Consider the following 26,390-nt stretch of genomic DNA (forward strand, 5'->3'; position numbering starts at 1 on the left):
AAAAATATAAATTAAATCAGATAAATATCACAAAATTAATTCAGAATCAGAAGGCTTGACACATTATCTTGTCCAACGCCATTATCTGCTACCCAAATCCCCTCCACAATAGCACTGCTCAGTGGCCACCAGCTGACCTTCTAGGGTAAAATCCTTCTCCACCCAAGGCAGTGCATTTCATCTCTGCACCAGAACACAGTTCTACCTAATACTGGACCCACATTGTCCTCCCAGGCTTAGCTCCCTTGGAGCCATACAAAGCAGTTTTACTTCTTCCTCTGTATTCTGGAAAATAGTGCTAAGTCTGTCAGATTGTCGCTCTTCATGGCTAAACACTTCTAGTTTCTTCAACCACTCATTATGATTACAGATCCTTTATGAGGCTGACTGCCTTTGGGTTTTACTGTTTACTTGTCTACATCCATCTCAAAGTGTGGTGTTCAGGACAAAATACCTTAATATTGAGGGATACTGGGACTCACCCAGAGTAATCAAATCATCATGGATTGCAGACTTCTAATTATGGGACACTGACTTCTTGGCAGTCATTTCATGCTGCTGGCTTACAGATTAATAAAAGACTTTTTCACACATGGTGCTCCTAAGCTATGCCACCTCTACATATGGAGTTGGTAATTTTATTAGTTGTCATTTATCCCTACAAAAGTATCCTATTCCTAGTGGAGCAGGTGTCGCTCAGTGGTTGAGTGCCTGCTTCTCATGTATGAGTTCCCAGGTTCAATCCCTGATACCTGCTTAAAAAAAGATTCCTATATTCAGTTTAGCTCAATGTACTGGTCTTTGATTTTCTACTTTGTGTCTTCAAAAAATGAGATTGACTTCAATCTCCAACCTATAGTCAGGAAAATGAGCTACCTCTGCATTTTGCTGCCTGCCTCATCAGGCTATTGGGAAAACTGAATGAAATAATACTCATTAAATCACATGGTAAACGAAAAGTACAGTAAGCAAGTATTAAACACTTCTTAGGTCTGCTATTAATAATATGGAAGAAATTGACAAAGAATCCTATCACACATCAATTTTCTTTATCTTTCTTTTTTTTCTTTTTAACTTTTTTCACCACTTTAGGACTGTTTCGCTCTAACAATAATGCATATCAAGTCAACATCACACCCTTACACCCTTACCTCATCTCTAAGTGAAGGATCCCTATAAGCCACGTCAGACAGCAAAGTCACTAAGCAGAAGCTGAAGCTCTCTGCAATTGGGAGGGCACCTGGAAGACATAAAGACACAAATCAGATCATTGGTAATGAAACACTGTCCATACTACTGGCCATCCAATCCAATATTTTCCCTCTCTTGCATGGACGTCAAGGGACAGATACAGTGGCTGTCCTCCTTGAGATGCCTCTCAAAGAACTAATGTGGGTTCAAACATTAATTGAGGAATACATACTGTACCTTTCTTTTAATAAAATGTTTTGCTTTAATAAACTTAGGTGTTTTGCTTCCTAAGCCAATTTATAATTTGAGATTGCAGGGCCTCTCAAGATAACATATTCCATTTTTTCATTCCCCACCTAAATAAACTTGAAAAATCAATATTGTTAGAATATGAGATGGTAAATGCAAGCTAACTGCCAAATCTATTACTAGGACTTTAAGTTGAATGAAATATTTATAGTTTATTTTCTGCTGTATTTTAACAAATATGGAAAAATCCTATAAGAGCTTCCATTCCCTATAAGATTTTAGATCTTTTCACTACTAAGCCTCCTAGCAGGGAGGTTCTTAGAAGGCAGGCCCTCAAGCTTGGGAAGAGTTCACTATACCTGAAAGATCAAAAGCTAAGAAGCCTGTCCATCAAGCACAACTTCAAATGTTAGACCACTGCCATGTGGGTTCAATCATTATTAAATATGTAATCAATTTTCAACATGAATATTTAATGAAGAATGTATAAAAACACTATTTTATAAATATATTCATAATACATGGCTGAAGACTATTCATTTCTAATCCTGTGCTTATAATTTCTAAATGCTGCTGGAGGTCGCTCTAGGTCATTCTCAAACCTTAGTGTACATCAAAACCACCTGGAGGGCCTGTTAAAACACAGCCAGCCTGCTTCCTCACCCCAGATAACTTGCATTTCTCAAAAGTTCCTAGGTGACACTGATTTTGCTGGTACAGGGATGCACTTTGAGAACTACTTTCTTGTTTAAAAGCATAAGTAATACTGCTTTAATGAAAAAAAAAAAAAACAAAGTGAAATATTATCCAATAATTGGAAACATATATATGTGCCTAACAAAGTTTCAAATAATGGTAAAACACAAATTCTAAAACGAATCCACATATACAGGAGTGATATCAGTTCTGAAATTAAAAAAAAAAGGAAACTAGTTATCAACTTCTACTGGTATTCTACTCCCCAAATGAGGTAACACAGTGCTGGGCATAAACTTTTTAGAAATAGCACTCTCCCCATTTAGACTTGCAGTCCCTCAAATTCCAGGATATATACATCATTTTTGTGACATGACTCAAAGGAGTCTGCTGGTTTCAGGCACAGCAGGTTACCAGAAATGATGAAAACCCAAAGGTAAAGAAAAACCCTAGGACAAAGAGGATGGTCATGAGAAAAGCCACATTAGGGCCAAGTAGGCAACCAACAAAAAGAATGATGGTCTTCCTTAAAGGTACAACTCCCTGCTACATCTAGACGTAGGCATCTGGCCTCATAAAAGTAGATTACAAGGAAATGTCAGTTTCATGGGTTGTAAGCTCTAAGATGTAGGTGGCCTCCCAAACTGATTCTGCAGTCTGTGGAAAGCAGTATATAAAAGCATCTGCATTAAAATGTTTAGCACACTGCTTGGCACATAGTGGCCCTATATAAATATTTCTGAAGGGAAACAGGCAGGGGGAGGAGGGGAGGGAAGAGAAGAAAAATGTTCTAACTTTACCTTTGACCTTACAGAGAGATCAAAATAAAAGTTAAAAAGAAATATGCATGAACAACAAAAATACAAACAAGCTAATCCAAAAATGGGCAAAGAACTTCAATAGTAATTTCTACAAAGAGGGTAAATAAATGGCCAATAAGTACATGAAAAGTTGCTCCACATCATTAGCCATGAGGGAAATACAAATCAAACCTACAATGAGAAACCACCTCACAACCACTGGAATAGCTATTATCACAAAAAAAAAAGAAGGGAAGAGGACTTGGCCCAGTGGATAGTGTGTCTGCCTACCACATGGGAGGTCCACGGTTCAAACCCCAGGCCTCCTTGACCCATGTGGAGCTGGCCCATGTGCACTGCTGATATGTGCAAGGAGTGCCGTGCCATGCAGGGGTGTCCCCCCCTGCGGAGGGGAGCCCCACATGCAAGGAGTGCGCCCTGTAAGGAAAGCCGCCTAGCACGAGAGAAAGTGCAGCCTGCGCAGGAATGGCGCTGCACACACAGAAAGCTGATACAACAAGATGACACAACAAAAAGAAACAGATTCCTGGTACCGCTGGTAAGGATGGAAGTGGTCACAGAAGAGCACAAAGTGAATGGACACAGAGAGCAGACAACAGGGGGTTTGGGGGAGGAAAGGGAGAGAAATAAATAAAAAATAAATCTTAAAAAAAAAGAAAAAGAGAAGTGCTGGTAAGGATGTAGAGAAATAGGAATCCTTGTACATTGTTGGGGGGAATGTAAAATGGTACAGCTGCTGCAGAAAACAGTTTCGCAGTTCCTCCAATTGTTAAACATAAAAATACTGTATGAACCAGAAATTCTACTCCTAAATATATACCCAAAAAAAATGAAAGCAGGGACTTGGACAGATATTTGCACACCAATGTTCATAGCAGCATTATTCACAACACCCAAAAGGTGGAAGCAAGCCAAAGTGTCCATTGACAGATGAATGGATAAACAAAATGTGACATATCCATACAATGGAATAATATTATTCAGCCTTAAAAAGGAACGAAGTGGGAAGCGGATGTAGCTCAAGCAACTGGGCTCCCGTCTACCATATAAGAGGTCCAGGGTTTGATGCCCAGGGCCTCCTGGTGAACGCAAGCTGGCCCATGCGGTGAGCTGGCCCACACAGAGAGCTGGCCTGTGCGAAGTGCTGGCCTGAGCAGAGTACCACTCTGCGCAGGAATGCTACCCTGTGCAGGAGTGCTGGCCCATGTGGTGACCTGGTGCAGCAAGATGACACAACAAAAAGAGACACAGAGGAGAGATAATAAGAGATACAGCAGATCAGGGAGCTGAGGAGGCGCAAAAGAATGATAGCCTCTTTCCCATTCCAGAAGGTCCCAAGATTGGTTTCCAGAACTGCCTAATGAGAATACAAGCAGACACAGAAGAACACATAGCAAATGGACACAGAGAGCAGACAACAGAGGGAGGGGGGAGAAATAAACAATTTTTTTTTAAAAAAAGGAATGAAGTTCTGATACATGCAGCAACATGGATGAACCTTCACGACAACATGCTCAGTGAAATAAGTCAGACACAAAGGGGACAGATACTGTATGATTCCACTTATATGAATAGTTAGAATTTGCAAATTCATAGGGACAGAATGTAAAGTACAGGTTATAGGGTAGGGGGCAGGGCAGGGGGTTGTTTTTGGGTGATGGCAAAGTTTTGGTAATGGATGGTGGTAAGGGTAGTGTGTTGCAAATGTTATAATGTCAATGAATGGTATGCTTGGGAGTGACTGACATGGGAACATTTATGTTATACATATGTTTCCACAAATTTTAAAAAAAGAAACTAAAGTGACAAAGATCTAGTGATTATGGTTGAGTCCCCAAAATCCATCTCACCCTTTCCTCTGAGCATCAGCAATGCAATTAGAACAGGGGTTCTTAACAAGGGATCTGTGACCTTAAACTAAAATTCAAAACAATGTTATTCTTGTAGAGATATGTTGGGCAGGATATGATATATTTATTAAATACACAGTATAGTGTGGACATAGTAGGGGTCCATGGTTTTCAACTGACTGGCAAAGGGGTCCTTGGCACAAAAAAGTTAAAAATTCCTGAATTAGGAGAACTGACTTTACTCCAGGAGCAAGTCTGTTAGTTTGACAGTCTTAGGGACTGATTAGGAACAGGCAGGTGACCCAATTTTGGTCAATGAGGCATGAGAAAAGGTTCCTGAAGGTCTCAAAGTAGTTGCTCTCACTCACAAGAGTGCAATGAAAAGCCAGCTTGCTCAGCCCTGCCCTTCACTGCCTTCACCCTCTGGACCTGGAATTGAGTGAGGAAGCTCACCCTAAGTTGCTGCAGGTGGTTAGATATCCCACAACCAGCAGTGGAAGCAGCTAGAAGCATCCCAGCCGATGTGTTAGTAAAATTAAACACTTGATCCTTACAGAACACAGAACATATATATTCAGGGAAAACATTATACAAAATTACCTCTGCCTTTCCGAGCTGTGCTTTCTTCTACCCAATATACTTTTGGAAGACCTTTGAGAAGTCGAAGAAGGTAAGGAACCACAGATTCTTTGTGCTAAAAAGGAAAGACTGCATTTAATGAAATACCTGACTGATAGCTTTCTGCTATGGATTAAGCCCAAAGCAAAGCAAAGCACAGCCACATCCTAATCATCTCAAAGATTCTTCAGGGATAATGGAAGAGCATGTTAATTCATACATGGATCGTAACCTTCCCCTGTCAAGTCTACACTCTGTCAAGGCAGCCTGCATTACAGGTTCTGTTGCCTTCTGGGGGTGTGAGGTTTAGCAGTGGTTCTGGTCTCCCTGAGGGCCTCTACAGAAGATATGTGTGCACACACTCAAAACTGCCTATAGTGAGAGGGGTTCAGAGAGCCCCCAAAACCACTGAAACTACCATTACCAATCCCCTGGAAACCATCACTTACTAACTCACTTTTCAGAGTAACCCCTCCCTACTGGTTTGTTGAATTTTCTAGATGTTTCTAATTCCCTTTCTTTAAAGGCCAACCTCCCTATGTTTATTCATAGGAGGCTTGCTGCCTCATGTGATAAATTACTGTTTCTTCTCCCCCCTTGCAGTACCTGCTAAAGCAGGCTCCGATAAGTTCTAGTCACTGAGTATGCTAGGTCTCCATTTTAAGACCACACATAACTCACAAGTGAGCATGCTCCACTTAGCCAGCTTTCCCTAAGCTGAATGGTCCATGTCATCCCAACCCATCCTTAGCCACTCCCTCTAGTCAGCCTTCCCCAGACAGCATAAAACTCCAACACCCATTTTGTCTGGGGAGACGGATCTGATGCATGCCTCCAGTCTTCTTGTTGGTCGACTACGTAATAAACTCTTTCTTTTCTTGAAATCCTGGTGACTCAGTATTGGCTCCTGTGCATATTGGGCAAATGAATCCACTTGTCAGCAACAATATCAGTGGGCCCCAGGCTAAGGTCCTGTGGACTGGAGAAAAACTATTAGCCATGAGCTTCTTAACTTGGTGATGCCTTTATTCTTTGTGGCCGTTGTCTTCTTTCCTTGTGTTTTTTTTTCCTCCTCCATGTTTTTTCTTGCTCCTCTCATACTGAGCATTAGACTTTATAGTCAACATTAGACCAATGGAAAAAATTACTTTCCTCTAGTTTCCAAAATAGCTGATGAACATGTAATTTCAAAATCTTCCATCACAGGTTTTTTTAGTTATTTTCCTATTTACACCTGCTGCAGTTAAGGATGTTAATAAGTGTGCTCCAGATAATGGAACTAGTTAATGTTCTGAAATATTGAAAAACTATGTGGTGGTTTTAAAAATGTGTCCTTAAAAATTCTTTGACACTCTTCCACCAAAAGGTGGAAGGAGTTGAATTTCCTCCCCTTGGAAATGGGCTGCCTTAGTGACTTGTTTCTAATGTATAGAGGGAGCCATCTAAATGAGACTCCGTGACATCCAAGGCTAGGAGAGAAAAGAGTGAAGCCTCCATCTGGCTCCTTCTGGGGACACTCACCCTGGGGACCCAGTCACTATGTTGTCACAAGGCCCCAGCCACATGCAGAGGCCATGTACAGGTGCTCTGGCCAAAAGCCAGGACAACCACAGACCTATGGGCAAGTAGACCTTCAGGTGATTTCAGCTCCCAGCCTTCGAGCCACCCCAACTGATACTCAATGGAAACCTGTCTAAACTGTGGTTTCATGAACATAATGGCTATATTGTGGCAACCCTCAAAACTTAGTGGCTTAATATAAGAATATATAACCAGAACAAATAGAGAATTTTTTTTAAAAAAGATTTCTTTCTTTCTTCCCCTCCCCCACCCCAGTTGTCTCTTCTCTGTGTCTATTTGCTGTATCGTCGTCTTTGTCCGCTTTTGTTGTTGTCAGCGGCATGGGAATCTGTGTCTCTTTTTGTTGTGTCATCTTGTGTCAGCTCTCCATATGGGCGGCGCCATTCTTAGGCAGGCTGCCTTTCTTTCACGCTGGGTGGCTCTCCTTACAGGGTGTACTACTTTTACACGGGGCACCCCTACGCGGGGCACACCCCTGCGTGGCACGGCACTCCTTGCGTGCATCAGCACTGCGCACGGGCCAGCTCCACACAGGTCAAGGAGGCCCAGGGTTTGAACCGCGGACCTCCCATGTGGTAAACGGACGCCCTAACCACTGGGCCAAGTCCACTTCCCACAAACAGAGAATTTTTAATTTGTGAAAACAAAATCACTATTCCTCTAAATAACGCAAAGGAGCTGGCTTCGGTCTCTGTCCATGATACTCACAAACTGACAATGATTCCCTTGTGGAGGAGATGGTCCCAGATGGCCCTTTTCCATACAAGCTGTTTTGGTTTGTGAAGCAGGTGGTGAGTAAAAACACCTCTGCTTGTCTTGCCAGACCTGCTGCCAGAGCAGCAAACTAACTGGACACCAAAGGAGGCCAGCATCACAGAGAAAAAGCTAGTCCGCAAGGCTCAAGGGACAGGTAAAGCGTGCTAGGCTCCTCTCCAGATATCCTGAAGCCCATGGATTGTATGTTTCAAGGGGACAATGTACCTCCACCCAGGGCCATGCCAATCCCTACAAGGAACTCCAATTATGCCAAAGGTGATTTATACATGTCTCTTCATTGCCACCTTTAAAAGCCCAATACATCAAGTATAACACTTTCAGGATTCTCTCAAGTAATGTGTTTGCCAGATATTTTCAAGTGTAGCTTTAACAGCAGTAATTTCTTAAACAGATCAAATAAAATTCTTTTCCTTCCTTTTTAATTAATTTTACATTTGAATAGGATTTGGCAAATAGAAAAGTAGAAATTATTTCCTTTCTTTTCATGTTTACAAATGAATAGAAAGAATTAAAATGAAGATTATGCATCCAATTTTGGTTTTCTATATGCCCTTGGTCAGGCAATATATTTAATTTTTAAAATTTGCTCTATAATTATAATGCTTAATATATTCAGTTCAAATACATAAATACTCTAACCAAACCTTTTAATGCTTATTAAGGTAAAATTTCCAGGACATGCAAGCTTTTTTAGATAAAAGTAAAAACCCAAATATCTAATATCTTTACCTTCCTAATACAAATTAATCTGGAATTTTTTAAAAAAAGATTCGTCATTCAATGATGAAGTATTTGCTTCAACCTAGCCTTGATAAATACAAAAGAGCAAGAGCTACTAGCATCTTTTGTTAGAGCTATAAACTTGGGTTTTAAATCCCTTTCGAATGGTATATTAACATGGGCTCTAAAACTTACTTTCTATCACAGCTTAGAAAAACACTTTGTTATATCAAAATTATCTGAAATAATAGTCTTTTTGAAAGGAGAAAAATGGTTACACTAAGTCTGACTGACTAGCATTTTATTGGGATTGAAAAATCAAGTCTATTCTAGAATGCACATAATTACTTCACACAGTATCTTAACTAACGTCCTGGTGGAAAAAGGAAAAAACGTTATTTTTAACTATATAATACAATGACAGTGCAAAAAACAGAATAACATAGAAAAGTATACATTATTCCCATCTGCTCTATCTACCTCCCCCCCAACCACTTTTATTAAGTTTTTGTTCATTCTTGTGGTACTTTTTTCTCCAATATAAAGTAGATAAAAATTTAAATTCCAATTATCCATCCCCCTTAACACTGTGGAAACACTTTTAACTTAATAAAGACTTGCCTGAAGATCAGATTCAATGAGAAAAATCCCCAGTGCAATAACTGCATCTCTCCGTCGCTCATCCAACTGGAATATGCCATGGAAATCTACTGGGCACATGCAAAGCAGCTTTTGGACCTAGAAAACAAGACCAAAAAGACACAGCTTCAGAAAATATAATCCCACATTCAGAATAAACCAGTACCACAAAAGCCCAGTGAACTCATAAGCAAAAAGTCATTACGTTTTTTTCACAAAAAGGACATCTCTGGCTTCTGAAATGGTGGAACACATTCCAAGAATGAAAATGATGCCTACAAGGAGGTGAAACCAAATGGCTAACATCTGCCTTTGGTGCCTTTGGTGGCCCAGTCCTGGGACACTGCTTCCTGGAGATACTGAAGCAAGTTACCCAAACCTACATATGAGAACCACGTCTACCCTTAGGGCTCCTACAAAAATGAGATGTACTGGGAAGCGGATTTGGCCCAACAGATAGGGCGTCCGTCTACCACATGGGAGGTCCGTGGTTCAAATCCCGGGCCTCCTTGACCCATGTGGAGCTGGCCCACGCACAGTGCTGATGCATGCACAGTGCTGATGCTTGCAGAGTGCTGAGCCACACAGGGGTGTCCCCCGCATAGGGGAGCCCCACGCGCAAGGAGTGCGCCCCGTAAGAAGATCCGCCCAGTGCGAAACAAAGTGTAGCCTGCCCAAGAACGGTGCCGCACGCATAGAGCACTGACACAACAAGATGACGCAACAAAAAAAGAAACAGATTCCCAGTATGGCTGATAAGGACAGAGGCGGTCACAGAAGAACACACAATGAATGGACACAGAGAGCAGTCAACTGCAGGGGAGGAAGGAGGGGGAAGGGGAGAGAAATAAATAAAATATAAATTTTTAAAACAAAAAACAAAACAGCCAATGTCTGCTACAATAACATTAAAATTTTGGATTTATTAAGAAGAGGAAAACAAGTGATGCCGATCTTAAAAATCTTTGCCACAAAAAGCACTGAAAAAGAGATGTACTTGCCGGGTGCAATGGATGTGTCATGATGAGGGGAGTGAGTGTTGCTGGGAGGGGAGTGGTGGGGTGGGGGTGGTGGGGCTGAATGGGACCTCATATATATATATATATATTTTTTTAATGTAACATTTTTACAAAATCAATTAAAAAAATAAAAAAATTAAAATAAAAAAAAAGACTAACTCCATCTTCCCTGGGGGGGAAAAAAAAGCACTGAAAAAAACAATCAGAAACACCAGAAGGACTTGTCACTGTGGCCCCAAATTAGAAGTTGTTTACTGCCACTCACGTTATGGTGGTAGCAGAGTTTATTAACCAAGAAAATCAAGTGAATGCACTGCTTGATGCTTGTCCTGAAAATGTGTTAATTACCACTGTAATTTTTAAAAAGAAAGCCAGTTGCTTTAGTGTGTTTAGATTTTAAAAGGGCAGCAAGAACTGAAAGTAAAGTATCTTACAACCTAAAGAGAAGTATATTCATTGACCTAGTAACATCTCTTCCATCAATGACCTTAAAGAAATAATAATAAATAAAACTCAGGCAATACATTCAGCACTGTTATTTATATTAATTTTTAAAACTCAGCACAATCTAAATAGTTCACATCAGAATAGTTAAATAAATTATGATTCAACCTTACCTGATGAAATAGAAGGCTGAACCTAATATTACACAGACATTAAAATCTTAGGTATTTACTAAGAATAAGTAATGACATGGGAAAATGCTCTAAATGTTCCATAAACCCACGAGAGGAACGATCTTAACTTGAAAAAAGAAAAAACATATCAAAATGTTAACAGCTTGTGGGTAGGATGACCAGTGGTTTTATTTTTCTTCTTTGTGCTTTTCTGTATTTTCCAAAGTATGTTCCATACGAAAATACTACTAATATAATCAGGAAAAATATCCAGTAATTAACCTAAAATATATACATTCAGAAAAAAGTTCCATGCTCCTATGATTAAATACTTAGGCAAAAGAACATAAATTAACAGATAAGGTAGGAACATAACTGCTAAATTCCCACTTTTCTTCAGTGTTTCTCCACAAGGGGAATGTACTTCACAATCAAAAGAGTAAAATAAAGCTCTTTTATTTTAAGATGGCTGCAGTCCAACCACAAGATCAGAACATTTCAAGGACTCTGGCAACTTTAAAGGAAGGGCGCCAGGGATCACAACACATCTGGAAAGAACAAGTCAAGTCTTTCAAAGGATTCATATAAACAAGAAAGATTTCTATCAGAATGAGTCAATGAGATTTAAAAACCGCTGATTAACAAATGAATCAACATCTAACTGGAGGGAAGATTCTGTGGCCACAGTCAAAGTCTGTGCACTTCATCCTGTTCTTTGAAATACTTGTAACAACACCCTCTTCGAAAACAAAGATAGATTCTGCCACACACACATCTGGAGGGTGAAGCTCGTGCTAGAATAGAGACTTTTGGAAACCCACCAAAATTGGCACACCATCAATATCAACACAGAAAATATGAATCTGTACAAACAGATTACTCATCAATATTCACACATACCAGCCACAATCACACTTAAAATTTGTTTTAAAGTCTTTTTTTTAAAAAAAGATTTATTTATTCCCTTTCTCGTTTGTACTTGCTGTCTGCTGTCTGTGTCCATTCACTGTGTGCTCTCTCATCTTCTCTTCAAGAGGCACTGGGAAATGAACCTTCTCTCCCAGGTGGGAAGGTGCTCAGTTGCTTCAGTCACCTCCACTCCCTGCTTTGTTGTGTCTCTCATTGTGTTTCTTCTTTTTTTTTTAAGATTTATTTATTTCTCTCCCTGCCTCCCCCCAGCCCCAGCTCTCTGTTCTCTGTGTCTATTTGCTGCGTCTTCTTTGTCCGCTTCTGTTGTTATCAGCTGCACGGGAATCTGTGTTTCTTTTGTTGCATCATCTTGTGTCAGCTCTCCGTGTGGGCGGCGCCATTCCTGGGCAGGCTACACTTTCTTTCGCGCTGGGCGGCTCTCCTTATGGGGCACACTCCTTGCACGTGGGGCTCCCCTACACAGGGGACACCCCTGCGTGGCACGGCACTCCTTGTGCACATCAGCTCCACATGGGTCAAGGAGGCCTGGGGTTTGAATCGCGGACCTCCCATGTGGTAGACGGATGCCCTAACCACTGGGCCAAGTCCGCCACCTGTGTTTCCTCTTTATATCTCCTGGTTACATCATCTTGTTGCATCAGCTCGCTGTCTTACTCTTCTTCAGGAGGCACTGGGAACCGAATCTGGAACCTCCCTTGTGGTAGGCGGGAGCTCATTCGCTTGAGCTACATCTGTTTCCCTCAAATTTTACATAGTTACTCACTTAGTCCTTTCCTTTGACCCTCCAGATTTCTTTGGGGACAGGACAAGGATGTGTTTTGTTTTTCTGGTATACAGAGATAAATGTAATGATGCCCATTTTCAGCAGAGTAAAATGTCCATGGACTTTGGAGTTAGACCTGGAGTCACATACATGCTCTGGTACTTCCCAGCTGGGTGATGCACTGGGCCTCAGCTTCCTGTTTGTACTGTCTGTACAGCAGCCTTCATGGGGCTGTTCTGAGGAGCAGGCAGAGGAGACAATGTCATGGAGCCAGCCACAAAGGCACAGCCATTACTGGAATTCCGTAATCACGCAGCATTATACAATAAGCATCTTCCATATTACTGCTCTTCAATAACATCTTTCAAATGGCTATACAATCCAACGAGTTAATATGCCTTTAATTCATTCTCCATTTACTAGGCAACTACTCCACGCTAAACACTATTCCAGGTGCTGTGGATGCGGAGTCAACAGGGCAGACAAGGACCTCTGCTGGGGATAAATCAGATAAATATCAAAGACACACAGCACCTGGAACACTACTTTCAAAGAGATACCTATTAAATTGGGATCTGGTTAAGGAATCAGCCAGGCCAAATTGGGACAGAACATTCCAGGCAGAGGCCACTGCAGCCAGCAGCACACTGGAAAAGTGAGAAGAGACCTGGAAGGCCAAGGGCAATGCAGGCCAGATCAGGAGTGTGTACTGTAATCCAATAACAATGCTGGTGTGCACAAAGAGGCTTTAAAGAGGGGACTGGAGGCTCAGAAGAATCCCTCTGGCTGCTGCAAGGACAGTAGACTTTGAAGGACAAGACTGAAAGCAGAGGCCAGTCAGTAGACCAGGCAAAGATGGCTCTGAGCCGGATGGACAGTGTCTTAGAAGGGAGATAAACAGACCAAGTCAGGGTGTGTTCTGAACAAAGAGATTATAGCATTCGATGATGGGGGTGAGGCAGAAGTGAGGGAAACATTGTTTTAGATGCCTCTTGGGCACCTTTTAATATTGCTATAGTAGAAAGCATTCAAAGAAGAACGTCCAGGATGATTTGGGGTCTAGAAACATTCCATACAAGAACCAGCTAAAGAAATGGAATGTTGGGAAATGGACTTGGCCCAGTGGTTAGGGCGTCCGTCTACCACATGGGAGATCCGCGGTTCAAACCCCAGGCCTCCTTGACCCGTGTGGAGCTGGCCCATGCTCAGTGCTGATGCGCGCAAGGAGTGCCGCCCCACGCAGGGGTGTCCCCTGCGTAGGGGAGCCCCACGCGCAAGGAGTACACCCGTAAGGAGAGCCGCCCAGTGCGGAAGAAAGTGCAGCCTGCCCAGGAATGGCACTGCCCACACTTCCCGTGTCGCTGACGACAACAGAAGCGGACAAAGAAACAAGACATAGCAAATAGACACAGACAACCAGGGGAGGGGGGGAATTAATTAAATAAATAAATCTTAAAAAAAAAAAAAAGAAATGGAATGTTTAGCCTGGAGACAATCAGGTTAAAGGTAAAGATGGTTGCTGTCTTCATGGATTTGAAGAGCTAGCACACTATTGATGCCACAATTATTCATGTACTTACTTGAACTATAAGCTCCTTAAGGACACAAATCGTGTTACTATCTTTGTATCCCCACCTTCTACATTGGGGGTGTGGATGAAAGGGGAGACAAAAAGACATGCTCACTGTCCCTGCCATCTTAGTTCTTAGCCAGACTCCACTGTGACTGGTGTAACACGTTCTTCTCTTTCAATCCTGACTCTCCCCTATTTGGGGGGCTTCTACCCACCTGTATGGTTATGAATTCCAAAAACAGATATTGGATTATGTTTGTAATCTGGTCTTTACCTGGGCATGACTGAGTTATGATTAGGGCTTTGATTAGGTCATGTCATTAGGGCATTGAGTCCCCACCCCTCGGTGGTTGGGGACTCAGAGATAAAAGGCACGGCAAAGGATACAGTTGAGGGTTCTTAATGTTGGAGTTTTGATGTTGGATGGTGGAGTTTGATGCTTAAGTCTTAACCTGGAGCCCCAGGAAAAGAGGAGAGCTGTTCACCTGATAGTCTAGAGCTGACCTTGTGGAGAGAGGCAAAGCCTTAAAGAGCCTCGTAGTCTACAGCTGACCTTGTGGAGAAAACAGAGGAGCTGAGCCCAGAGGAACCCAGGAAGCCTGAACCCTCACAGACATCAGCAGCTATCTTGCTCCAACAAGTGAAAATAGACTTTGGTGAGGGAAGTAAGTTACGCTTTATGGCCTGGTATCTGTAAGCTCCTACCCCAAATAAATACCCTTTATAAAAACCAACCATGGAAGCAGACTTGGCCCAGTGGTTAGGGCGTCCATCTACCAATGGGAGGTCCGCGGTTCAAACCCCGGGCTTCCGTGCCCATGTGGAGCTGGCCCACGCACAGTGCTGATGCACACAAGGAGTGCCGTGCCACGCAGGGGTGTCCCCTGTGTAGGGGAGCCCCACCCGCAAGGAGTGCACCCTGTAAGGAGAACCGCCCAGAGTGAAAGAAAGTGCAGTCTGCCCAGGAATGGCGCCGCGCACACGGAGAGCTGATACAACAATATGACGCAACAAAAAAACCACAGATTCCCGTGCTGCTGACAACAACGGAAGCAGACAAAAAGAACACGCAGCAAATAGACACAGGGAACAGACAACTGGGGTGGCGGGGAGGGTAAGGGGAGAGAAATAAATTTTTAAAAAATCTTAAAAAAAAACAATTTCTGGTATTTTGCATCAGCACCCCTTTGGCTAATACACCACCCATCCTGGTACTTGCGCCCTAGGCCAGAAAGAAAGCTAAATCCAAGGCCGCCTCTTTTCTGTAAACTATGGGAACTGGATTTCCCCTCTCAGGGCAGGGTTTTTCAGCTTGGATTGGTTTTTGTTTGTTCCTTTGTTTTTTAGATATTACACTCTTACCTGGAAACTGATACACAGGGTAGGCCAAGGATAAGGGCTCTGACAACATTCCAGAATGAAATTTCAGCATCATGAACATGTCTAAACTGACTGTCTATGAGCTGTCACCCTACCTGCTTGAAAAATCTGAAGGCAGTACAGCTTTCACTATCCTTGTCTCTTCTGGAGTAGAAGAACCAGGCTCTGCACTTGGCACCCCACCTTTATTTCAAATGCCCAGAGGTGCTCTGGGCTACTCTGAGTTCAGACCTTCCTCCATTTTCCTCCCTGTTGCCACTAAATTAAAAATATTTAAGGAAGCAGACTTGGCCCAATGGATAGGTCATCCACCTACCACATGGGAGGTCCCGCGGTTCAAACCCTGGGCCTCCTTGACCCGTGTGGAGCTGGACCAAGTGCAGTGCGGATGCGCACAAGGAATGGCCTGCCACGTAAGGGTGCCCGCCACATAGGGGAGCCCCACGCACAAGGAGTGAGCCCTGTAAGGAGAGCCTCCCAGCGTGAAAGAAAGTGCAGCCTGCCCAGGAACAGCGCCGCACACATGGAGAGCTGACACAACAAGATGATGCAACAAAAAGAAACACAGATTCCCGGTTCCCCTGATAAGGATAGATGCAGTCATGAGAAATAAATTTTTAAAAATCTAAAAAATAAAAATATAAATATTTAAATAGGAATCATTTGTGACAATTCGGAAATCAGTCTAGGAGAGTGGATATGGCTCAAGCAATTGGGTGCCTGTCTCCTACATGGGAGGTGCCAGGTTCAGTTCCAGTGCCTCCTAAAGAAGACAAGCAGAAAACACAACGAGCAAGACACCACAACCAGCTGGAAGCCATAAGCAGAACGCCATAACAGTAGGGAGCAGAAGTGGCTCAAGAGGTTGGGAACTTTCCTCCCTCATGGGAGGTCCTGGGTTCGGTTCCCAGTGACTCCTAGAGAAGATGTGCAGGCAATGAGCAGAGAGATAAGGGAGCCATCTCAGGGGGGTGGGGAGTAAAAATTTAAATATGTACATACACACTACATTTAATTGAGAAATAGATGTTTTTATTCAACTGTGTTTTTCTTTTTTAGTTGTTTTTATTTTCAACTATTAAATGTACAAAATGAAGTTAAAAGAAAAATTACATATATATAAAGAAAAGCCACATACATAGGCTTAAAATGTGAAGAGGGTCACAGATGTGGCTCAAGCAGTTGAACGCCCACCTCCCACAAAGGAGGTCCCAGATTCAGTTCCAGGTGCCTCCTAAAGAAGAGAGACAAAGAGCAGACAACAAGCAAAACAAGCACAAACGATAAGCAAAGAGACAAGCAAAGACACAAGGGAGCCATCGGGGGGTGGGGAATGTAAAGGTATTACACCAAAAATTAATAATTAAACAACTTAGAGATCTATATAATGATTCAGTGATTTATGAACATTTATGACTTAGTAGGCAGAACCTGTGATCATGGTACCTTACAAGGCAAAGGGATTTCCCAGGTGGGATTAATTTAAGGACCTACCGATGGGGGGATTATCCTGGATTATCTGGGTGAGTCCAAAGTAATCATAAAGGTCCTCAAAAGTAAGAGAGGCAGAAGAGGTCAAGGTGATTCAGTGTGAGATAGACTCAACCCTCTGATGATGTCTTTGAAGGCAGTCACCAGCCAAGGAATGCAGTGTACTCTAGAAGCTGGAAAAGGCAAGGAAATAGATTCTCCCCCAGAGCCTCCAGAAAGGAACCCAGCCCTGTTGTCATCTGGACTTTAGCCCGGTGAGACCTGTGTTGGACTTCTAACCTACAGAGATATAAGGTAATACATTTGTCTTGTTCTAAGTCACTAAGTTTGAGGTAATTTGTTACAGCAGTCATAAAAAATTAATTCAGTTGATCACTAGGTATTAAACAAAACTTCAAGCTTGAACTGCCTATCAAGAAAGATATAAAAATAAGTAATCAGATTACAGGTAATATTTATTTCCTTCTTTAGTCTTTTCTGCATTACCCACATTTTCTATAATAAACATTGATAACTTCAGAATCATAAAAAAATTTTAAAATAGCAGAAACAACTTAGCCATTAAAGCAAATCTTTACAAAAGGATAATAATATATTTATACTCTTAAACTCAGAAAATAAGAGAGGAGCATATAGTATTTCAATAAATAGAATCTGGGTAATCCAAGAACAAAGAAGTAACATAAAACTGAAGGAAAATCTAGGTCAAATAGGCTAAGCAGAAGTTTTCTGGATATGATGGTTCTACAACTTCTCTAATTCCAACATCTTAACATCAGTAAATCAACATTTACTTTTCTTTTTTTTTAAGGTAGTACCAATGATTGAACCCAGGACTTTAGTACATGGGAAGCAGGCACTCAACCACTGAAGCTATACCACTCCCCATCAACTTCTACTTTAATTAAATACAATTTCCCCAAAAGTCTCAATTCAAGTAAAAAAGCTTTTCTCTTTTTCAGGGGACAAGAGGCACAGCTACTCCAGCCTGTATTGGTCAGCCAAAGGGGTGCTGATGCAAAGTACCAGAAATCTGTTGGTTTTTATAAAGGATATTTATTTGGAGTAAAAGCGTACAGTTACAAGGTCCTGAAGAGTCCAATTCAAGGTTACTTTTATCACCAAACTGTGTTGCCACATGTTTAAGCAAGATGACGGGCCATGTCTGTGAAGGTTCAGCCTTCCTCTCTCTCTTAAAGCTCCATGGGCCTGGTTTCTTAGGATCTCAGCTGTAAGCACGCCTGGCCTTTCTAACTACTCAGGGCTCTGGTCTCTTCAGTTGCAATTTATGGGCAAATGGCTCATCTCTCTCCCAGACTCCAGGATCAATTTCTCTCCTCTGCCTGTCTATGGAGCTCTCTATTCCCATGTATCTTCATCTCTGTGAGTGTCCATTTACATAGCCTACCAAGGGGGCAGGGACTCACTCAGAGTTGCCCTAATGATGTGGTCGAATCAAAGCCCTAATCATGATTTAATCAAGCAAATGTAAAACCTTTGAATTTAATACAATCAAAGGGTATAACAACCAGAGGAAAAGACCAGTTCACAAATATAATCAATATGTATTTTTGGAATTCATAAATAATATCAAACAGCCCTAAGACACTACAGTTTCAATGAAGACCCAGTAAAGACTTATGCAAGAAGATACCATCCAAAACAAGAGACTGGGAGAATCAAGGTTAATCTCACAAAATTGTCCTGAAAATATTTCATAGCTCTGTGTAAAGAGAAACCATATTTATTAGATTGCTTCATTAGCAAAAAAATGGAATGTGAAACTGAGCTAACCCTGGCCCAATTTCTATCAAGAAAAACAGAACACACACAAGCACTGTAGAGAAATTATATTCACCTTGACTTCAGTCTGAGGACCACTAACAACTCCCAAATGTACACAGAATCGGAGATGTAGGACTGGGAGTGGTAACACAGACTGAACTGGTCAAATGTCCACTTTGTGGCAGGTAAGGTGTCATCTCATTTTTCATGCCAGGCAACTAGGCCCAGACAGGTTAAGTATATCATAGGCAATAGGCTTTTGGCTACGCCCTCTCTCAGTCATCTGTCTCTCCCTACTCCAGTATTTCCACTTTCAGTCCATTCCCTTTCAGTGGCTCCCACTGTCCAATGACCACTCAAAGCCCTAGCCTAGTGCCCAAGGTCCTCTCCAGCTTCTCTAACATACCCAGGCACTAATAAAACACTCACTTCTCCCTGCTTGGCCTTTTCCATGGTTTTCACCTACCTGCAACATTTCATCCAACCTGCCTAATCTCTCCTAAAAATTTTTTACCCATCCCTCAAGACCTATCTCAAAGGTCTCCTGCTTCTTGAAAATTTCCCAGATTCAAGCAACCCAATGTGATCTCTCCTATCACACCTCTGAACACCCCACAAAGAAGGTTGTACTTGTCAAGGTAATGGCCTTCCTTCTATCTTAGCTTAGAGTTACTTGTATATTTGTCTTATCCCCTAAAACCATAAACTCCTTGCAGACAGGACTGTGTCCTACTCATCATTGTACACACTACACATTTTACATTCTAGAAACCTAACTGAGTGTCAGACTGGCACTGAAGGAGCAAATGTCACATACCCACTTAATGAGGTGAGGAGGAGAGAAAAGAGGAACAGGACCACTAGAATGCAGGCTTCCTAGAGCAGGGTTTACTATGTGGGATATTTGTCAAAAAATCTGTGCCAGGCACAGGTCTGGCATGTATGTGGTGCTGAATAAATATCTGTGGCATCACTGAATAAACGGAGGGATGGATAGGTAGAATAATTAAATGAAATGATGCATAGTATACAACACTTCCCTCACAAGCCTTACAATCCATTGCAAGTTACAAAACTATAAAAGTGACACAACATCTAGTGAATGACACAAGGCAGAAATCAAATCATGGAGAGCCCTGAAAGCCTGGCACTCGTTTCAGGGTTTGATGGAAAATACCCTTGGAATCTGGGACCCCAGTAAGAAAGATGTCTGAAGACCTGCAACTGGGTCCTATAGAAGTAGTCTCACATCGGATGAAAGAGAACCAGTTCTATGGGTGACATCCTCCCAATAATAACCACTAATGTTTATTGAGCATTTATCACATGCCCCAATGCTGGTCATTTAATCCCCACAATAATCCATTAGGTAGATATTATTAATGATAACTATTCTAAAGATGAGGAAACTGACATCAAATTCCTAATGCACAATAAAGCTTTAATACTATACTTTTTTGAATAAAAAAAGATTGAATAACTTCAGAATTTTACAACAGACTATCAAATTAATTGTTTTTAGGGTTTTCAGGGAGGTGGGGGTAAAACCAGTCATTATAAAAGATTACTTAGTACAGTATCTGACAGAGATGGTCAGGATTACTCCCATTTGAAACAAAGATTCAGAGGGCTCTACCTACCACCTTGAGGAGATCAATAAGCCAATGACCCCAACACAGGGAGGCAACAAATGTAACCTAATTAGATATTTAAAAGTACTCTTGATACTATTTTAACTCAAGGCTACTAAAAGACAAACACGATAACTGTGAATTGTTTTTTCTATTATACAAAAATTTTTTTAAATTAGAGAAGTTGTGTTTAGAAAACAATTATGCATATGTAGCAGTTTGATATAATTGGTGAATTCCAAAGAGAAATATTGGATTATGCTTGTAATCTGATCTGCACCTGGACATGATTAAGTTATGATTGGGGCATCGAGCCCCACCCTTTGGTGGGTGGGGACTCAAAGATAAAAGGCATAGCGAAGAACAAAGTTGGGGGCTTTTAATGTTGGAGTTTTAATTTTGGAGTTTGATGCTGAAGGCCCAGAAAGTAAGCTCACAGAGGAAAGAGAAGCCAGCCCCAGGAAGAAAGGAACCTTGAACCCAGAGGAAAGCAAGCCCCAGGAACGTAGGAACCAGGAAGCCTGAACCCTCACAGGCGTTGGGAGCCATCGTGCTCCAAATAGACTTTGGTGAGGGAAGTAACTTATGTTTTATGGCCTGGTATCTGTAAGCTCCCACCCCAAATAAATACCCTTTATAAAAACCAACCAATTTCTGGTATTTTGCATCAGCACCCCTTTGGCTGATTAATACAGAGTTTGGTACCGAGAGTGGGTTAGTGCTTTTGCAATTACTGAAATGCTGGAATGGTTTTACAAATGGCTAAGGGGTATTTTCTGAAGGAATTACGAGATGCTTGATGGACCTAGATTGCTTTGAAGAGACTGTTTATAGCAATATGGATGACTTTTTATGATACCTTAGAAGTAATGATGAAACTATTATTAGAAACTGGAAGAAAAGTGATCTGTGTTTTGAAGTCGCAGAGAACTTAGCAAGTTTAACTCCTGGGGTCGCATGGAAGGCAGAATTTGAAAATGGTGAGCCTGGGTATTTAGCTGAAGATATTTCCAAAGTACACCTGGAGAATGAGGCTTGGCTTCTGATTGCAGCTTATAGCAAAACAGTAGACAAGAGAGATATACTGAGGACTGAACTGTCAGGCACAAAGAAAACAGAAACTAATTCTGGAAATTCCAAGCCTCTGGAAATCAAGCTCCCAGATGGAAATCAAGCTCCCAGATGAAAGTGTCCCATTGGAGGACTTAACTAAACTTGGAACTTGTAAATCAGGATTGAAGATGAAGTTATGTTAGAAAGACTTGTGGAAAATCTTACTGTCTGATGGCTTGGATCCCTGCTTCCTGCATGCTAAACCATGTTTATAGAGAGGGTGCGTTTGCCTCAGCACTTGAAGAGGGTGGATGTTCCTGTCAGGTGTTCTGGGAGAGTTTTGCTGCCCCAGGGTACAGAGATGGTGGAGCACACTTCCCAAGGACAGAGTTGAGGGCTTTTAATGTTGGAGTTTTGATGTTGGAGTTTGATACTGAAGCCTTAAGCTGGAGCCCTGGGAAGTAGGCTCACAGAGGAAAGAGAAACAAGCCCCAGAAAGAGAGGAACCCAGGAAACCTGAACCCTCATAGACATTGGCAGCCATCTTGCTCCAACACGTGAAAATAGACTTTATAAAAACCAACCGATTTCTGGTATGTTGCAGTCAGCACCTTTGGCTGACTCACACAGCACACTATACAGGATTCTCATCTATTGCCCTACCATACAGCATGATTTTTAAATTTTTTAACAGATCAGTTTTACACATATTATTTTATACATATTAATAAGGTATAAATCATTTTAAAATTTGATAAATTATAAGTTAACAAAACAATCATGCATACCACATAGGATTCTATACATCGCCCCATCACCAACACAAATCATCCTATTATTACCATGTATTAGTACTGTATACTTTTTATAGTTAACGAGAGAACATTCTCATATTTGTACTATCAACCACAGCCCATCACTCATTTTGGGGTTCACTGTGTTAAATGTCCCCTGCCTTGCTCAGTCCATCCAAAGTGTATACTCAGTGGCTCTCAGTTTTATCACAGAGTTGTGCTGTCATCAGCTCTGTCCAGTTCAGAATGTTTTCATTAATCCAAAAGGAAAAAAATCACATACCTCCCCATTATTGACCCTTAGCACTGATCTAGTACCTTCTTTGCCATAGCAGTAAAAATATTACAATACTGTTAACTATAGTCTAAACTATATTTACTATTTAATACCTAATATATATTCTATATATATTAAATATATATTAATAGCCTGTACAATTACTGTGTTTTTCCCAAGTATTTCTATATTCTTAACACCTTGTAATAGAGGAACATTCTTGTATTTCTACCTTAACCACAATCATCATCCACCACAGAAATCACTGTTATACAGTCCCTAGATTATCCTCTAGCTTTCTTTTAACTGACATTAACCAACCCAGACTACCCCTTTTCTGCCACAATCATGTTTATAAATCAGCAGTGTTGATTATGCTCACTATAATGTGTTAGCATCAACTCTAACCATTTTCCTACACTTACAATTTCCTGTACATTCCACATACTTTCAACATCAGCTCCCTTTTCTCAACTCACATTCTATCTCCTAGTAACCTATATTCTATAGTCTAACTCCATGAGTTTACGAATTGTATTTAGTTTCTATTAGTGAGACCATACACTATTTTTCCTTTTGTGGATAACTGTGAATCTTGACTCCCAAGGTAAGGAAATGATAAACCGAGGAGAAAATAAGATGCCATCATAAGACATCTTCGTCGAGTCCCCATGGTTTCCGGCTTCAACAGTGTTTGAACAGAACCTGGCACTTGCCGCCATCAGCCAGCCACTCCAAGTCAGCCCTCCACCACCTTCCCTCAATGGCCTATGACCACCCCAAGGCCCCACAGTCACCTTTCTTCAGCTGTACACCATGACCCCCTAACAGATGCACCAGCATGACAACCAGGGTAAGAGGCAACAGATCAACGTGGAGCCTATGCCTATACCTCTTACATCTGTCTGTCTTACTACTTTGACCATGATGATGTGGCTTTGAAGAACTCTGCCAAGTATTTTCTTCACCAATCTCATGAAGAGAGGAAACATGCCAAGGGACTTATGGATGTGCGGAACCAATGAAGGAGGCCAAATCTTCAGGATACCAGGAATCCAGAATGTGACAACTGGGAGAGCTGGCTGAATACAAGGGTGTATGGGCGGCGGACTTGGCCCAGTGGTTAGGGCGTCCGTCTACCACATGGGAGGTCCGCAGTTCAAACCCTGGGCCTCCTTGACCCATGTGGAGCTGGCCCATGCACAGTGCTGATGCACACAAGGAGTGCCGTGCCACGCAGGGGTGCCCCCCATGTAGGGGAGCCCCACGCGCAGGGGGTGCATCCCGTAAGGAGAGCCGCCCAGCGCAAAAGAAAGTGCAGCCTGCCCAGGAGTGGTGCCGCACACACGGAGAGCTAACACAAGATGACACAACAAAAAAAAGAAACACAGATTCCTGTGCTGCTGACAACAAAAGAAGTGGACAAAGAAGACGACACAGCAAATAGACACAGAGAACAGACAACCAGGGTGGGGGGGAAGGGGAGAGAAAAATAAATCTTTAAAAACAAAAACAAAAAACAAAAAAACAAGGGTGTTATGTGTGACACAAACTATCCATTGACAAAAATAATTCCCACTTGAGTGACTTCATTTAGGCACATCACTTGAATAAGCAGGGAAATCCATCAAAGAAGCGAATGACTACATAACCAACTTGTGTGAGATGGGAAACCCTGATTCTGGCTTGAAAGAGTATCTTTGACAAGCGCACCCTGGAAAACAGTGATGATGAGAGCTGAGTCTTAGGCTGGCTTCCCCAAAGACACAGAGGTGACTTCTGGGGTCACCCCAGCAATGTATACATGTTGTAAAGTTTTACTTTTACCTTTTTCTATAACTTGTGTTACCATCTACACCAAGTTCTCTCATTTGTACCATTCCATCAAATAAAGTAATTTGGTACTCACCCCCTCCCCCAAAATAAGATGCCATAACAAGCCTGGATGACTAGCAGAAAACTGCAGATAAGAATCAACCATAAGAAAGGGGATGGGTAAGGTACTTTGATCAAAATAAATAAAGCTACAATAATAGCATCAAAAGCTGGCTAATTAAATATTTTTAAAAGTATAAAACTTTTGTTATCTGAAACCTCTGGGAAGAGTCTTTCTAGAGAAACAAAATTCCCTGAGAACTGAAGATTAAATTTTAAGTACTAGTGGTAGTTTTTTGTTAAAACCATTTCTATTTATCTTTGATGTACTGCCTACCTCCTTAATCAGAGAACACTGAACATAAGTTGACATTTTCTAGTGACTCAGATATTATTAGAAACAAAGGTGATTGTGACACGATGCAAATGTAGTTACCAATAGAGGTGGAACAGTATCTACTCCACAGACAGCCCTGGATTGTGCTTTCATTAAAGATGCCTTTTTGGCTACTTGCAGATGGGTGCAAGGCCTTATGAACAATTAGTAAGGCTTTCTGCCACGTTAAACATAGGCAACATTACAATAGTACGTAAAATTAACGAGTCAAATACTGGAGAACAAGGAAGCAGATGTGGCTCAACTGACAGAGCATCCGCCTACCATATAGGAGGTCCAGAGTTCAAACCCAAGGCTTCCTGGCCCATGTGGTGAGCTGGCCTATGTGTAGTGCTGCTACGTGCAAGTAATGCACCTCACAAGGACAGCCACCCCGTGCGAAAAAAGTGCAGCCTGCCCAGGAGTGCCACCACACACACAGAGAGCTGACGCAGCAAGATGACGCAACAAAAAGAGAGACACAGATTCCTAGTGCTGCCGAGAATGCAAGTGGACAAAGAACAACACACAGCAAATGGACACAACAGAGCAGATAATGGGGGGAGAGGGGGAGAGAAATTAAAAAACAAAAACAAAAAAAGTCACAAAACTAGAGAACATAAATGGCAATAACCATTTCTTGAGTCTTGCTCATGTGCCTGAGAAGGTGTAGCACACCCAAGCACACAGGTCTGATTTCGTGGTGAATCTGTTTCAAAGGGCAACTAGGTACTCAAATTAGATAAGAAGCACCCAGATTAGAAAAGATGTAGGGAAGTAGATGTGGTTCAAGTGATAGAGCTTCTGCCCATCATATGGAAGGACCTGGGTTTGATCCCTGGGGCCTCCTGGTGAAAAATAAGAAGAGAAAGCATGCCCACGCAGCAAGCCAGTGACCGCATGAGTGCCCACATGGTGAGCCAATGCCTGCATGAGTGCCCGCGTGGTGAGCCAGTGTCCCACGCAAGTGAGTCACACAACAAGATGACGACACATCAAAAAGAGAGCCAAGGGGAAAGTCAAGGTGAAGCACAGCAGAAACCGGGAACTGAGGTGGCACAATTGACAGGGAACCTCTTTCCCCATCAGCAGTCTCCAGGATCGAATCCCAGTGAATCCTTGAGGAGAGAAAATGAGAAGACAACACAGAGAGCAAAAACAGTAGGGTGGGAGGAGGGCAAGGAGGTAAAATAAATTTTAAAAATCTTAAAAAAAAAAATGATGTAGAACTATCTCTTTGTAGATGACATCATCTCATATGCAGAAAATCCTAAGAAATCCACTAAAAAACTACAAGCAAAGTTGAAGGACAACAATATCAATATACAAAAATCAATTGTATTTCTATATACTTGTAGTAAACAATCCAAAATGAAATTAAGAAAACAATTTACAATATCATCAAAAAGGATAAAATGCTAATGAATAAATTTAACAAAACAGGTATAAAACTATACTCTGAAAACTACAAAACACCATTAAAGAAATGAGCAAAGACCTAAATAAATGAAGAGACAACCTCATGTTTGTGGATCAGAAGACAATACTGTTAAGATAACAATGCTCCCCAAAATGACCCAGATATTCAATACAATCCCTATCAAAATTCCAGCTAATGTCTTTACAGAAATTGACAAGTTGATCCTAAAATTTATATGACATTCAAGGGATACAGAAGAGCCAA

General features: G+C 41.6%; 1 protein-coding gene across 2 annotated transcripts in view; it reads right to left on the reverse strand.

The window, feature by feature from the left end:
- Positions 1-26,390, reverse strand: part of PI4KA (phosphatidylinositol 4-kinase alpha) — a 147,499-nt gene that overhangs the window by 102,978 nt on the left and 18,131 nt on the right. The window contains exons 2-4 of one of the 2 annotated variants that reach the window (XM_058281759.1): positions 9,125-9,241; positions 5,408-5,501; positions 1,152-1,240 (exon numbers count right to left, since the gene is read on the reverse strand). In XM_058281759.1, coding sequence (XP_058137742.1) covers positions 1,152-1,240; positions 5,408-5,501; positions 9,125-9,241 — 300 coding nt within the window. The remainder of the gene's footprint in view (positions 1-1,151; positions 1,241-5,407; positions 5,502-9,124; positions 9,242-26,390) is intronic. The other variant, XM_071209918.1, reaches the window with a different exon arrangement.

The sequence above is a fragment of the Dasypus novemcinctus genome, chromosome 19, assembly GCF_030445035.2.
Source record: "Dasypus novemcinctus isolate mDasNov1 chromosome 19, mDasNov1.1.hap2, whole genome shotgun sequence".
Lineage (NCBI taxonomy): Eukaryota > Metazoa > Chordata > Mammalia > Cingulata > Dasypodidae > Dasypus > Dasypus novemcinctus.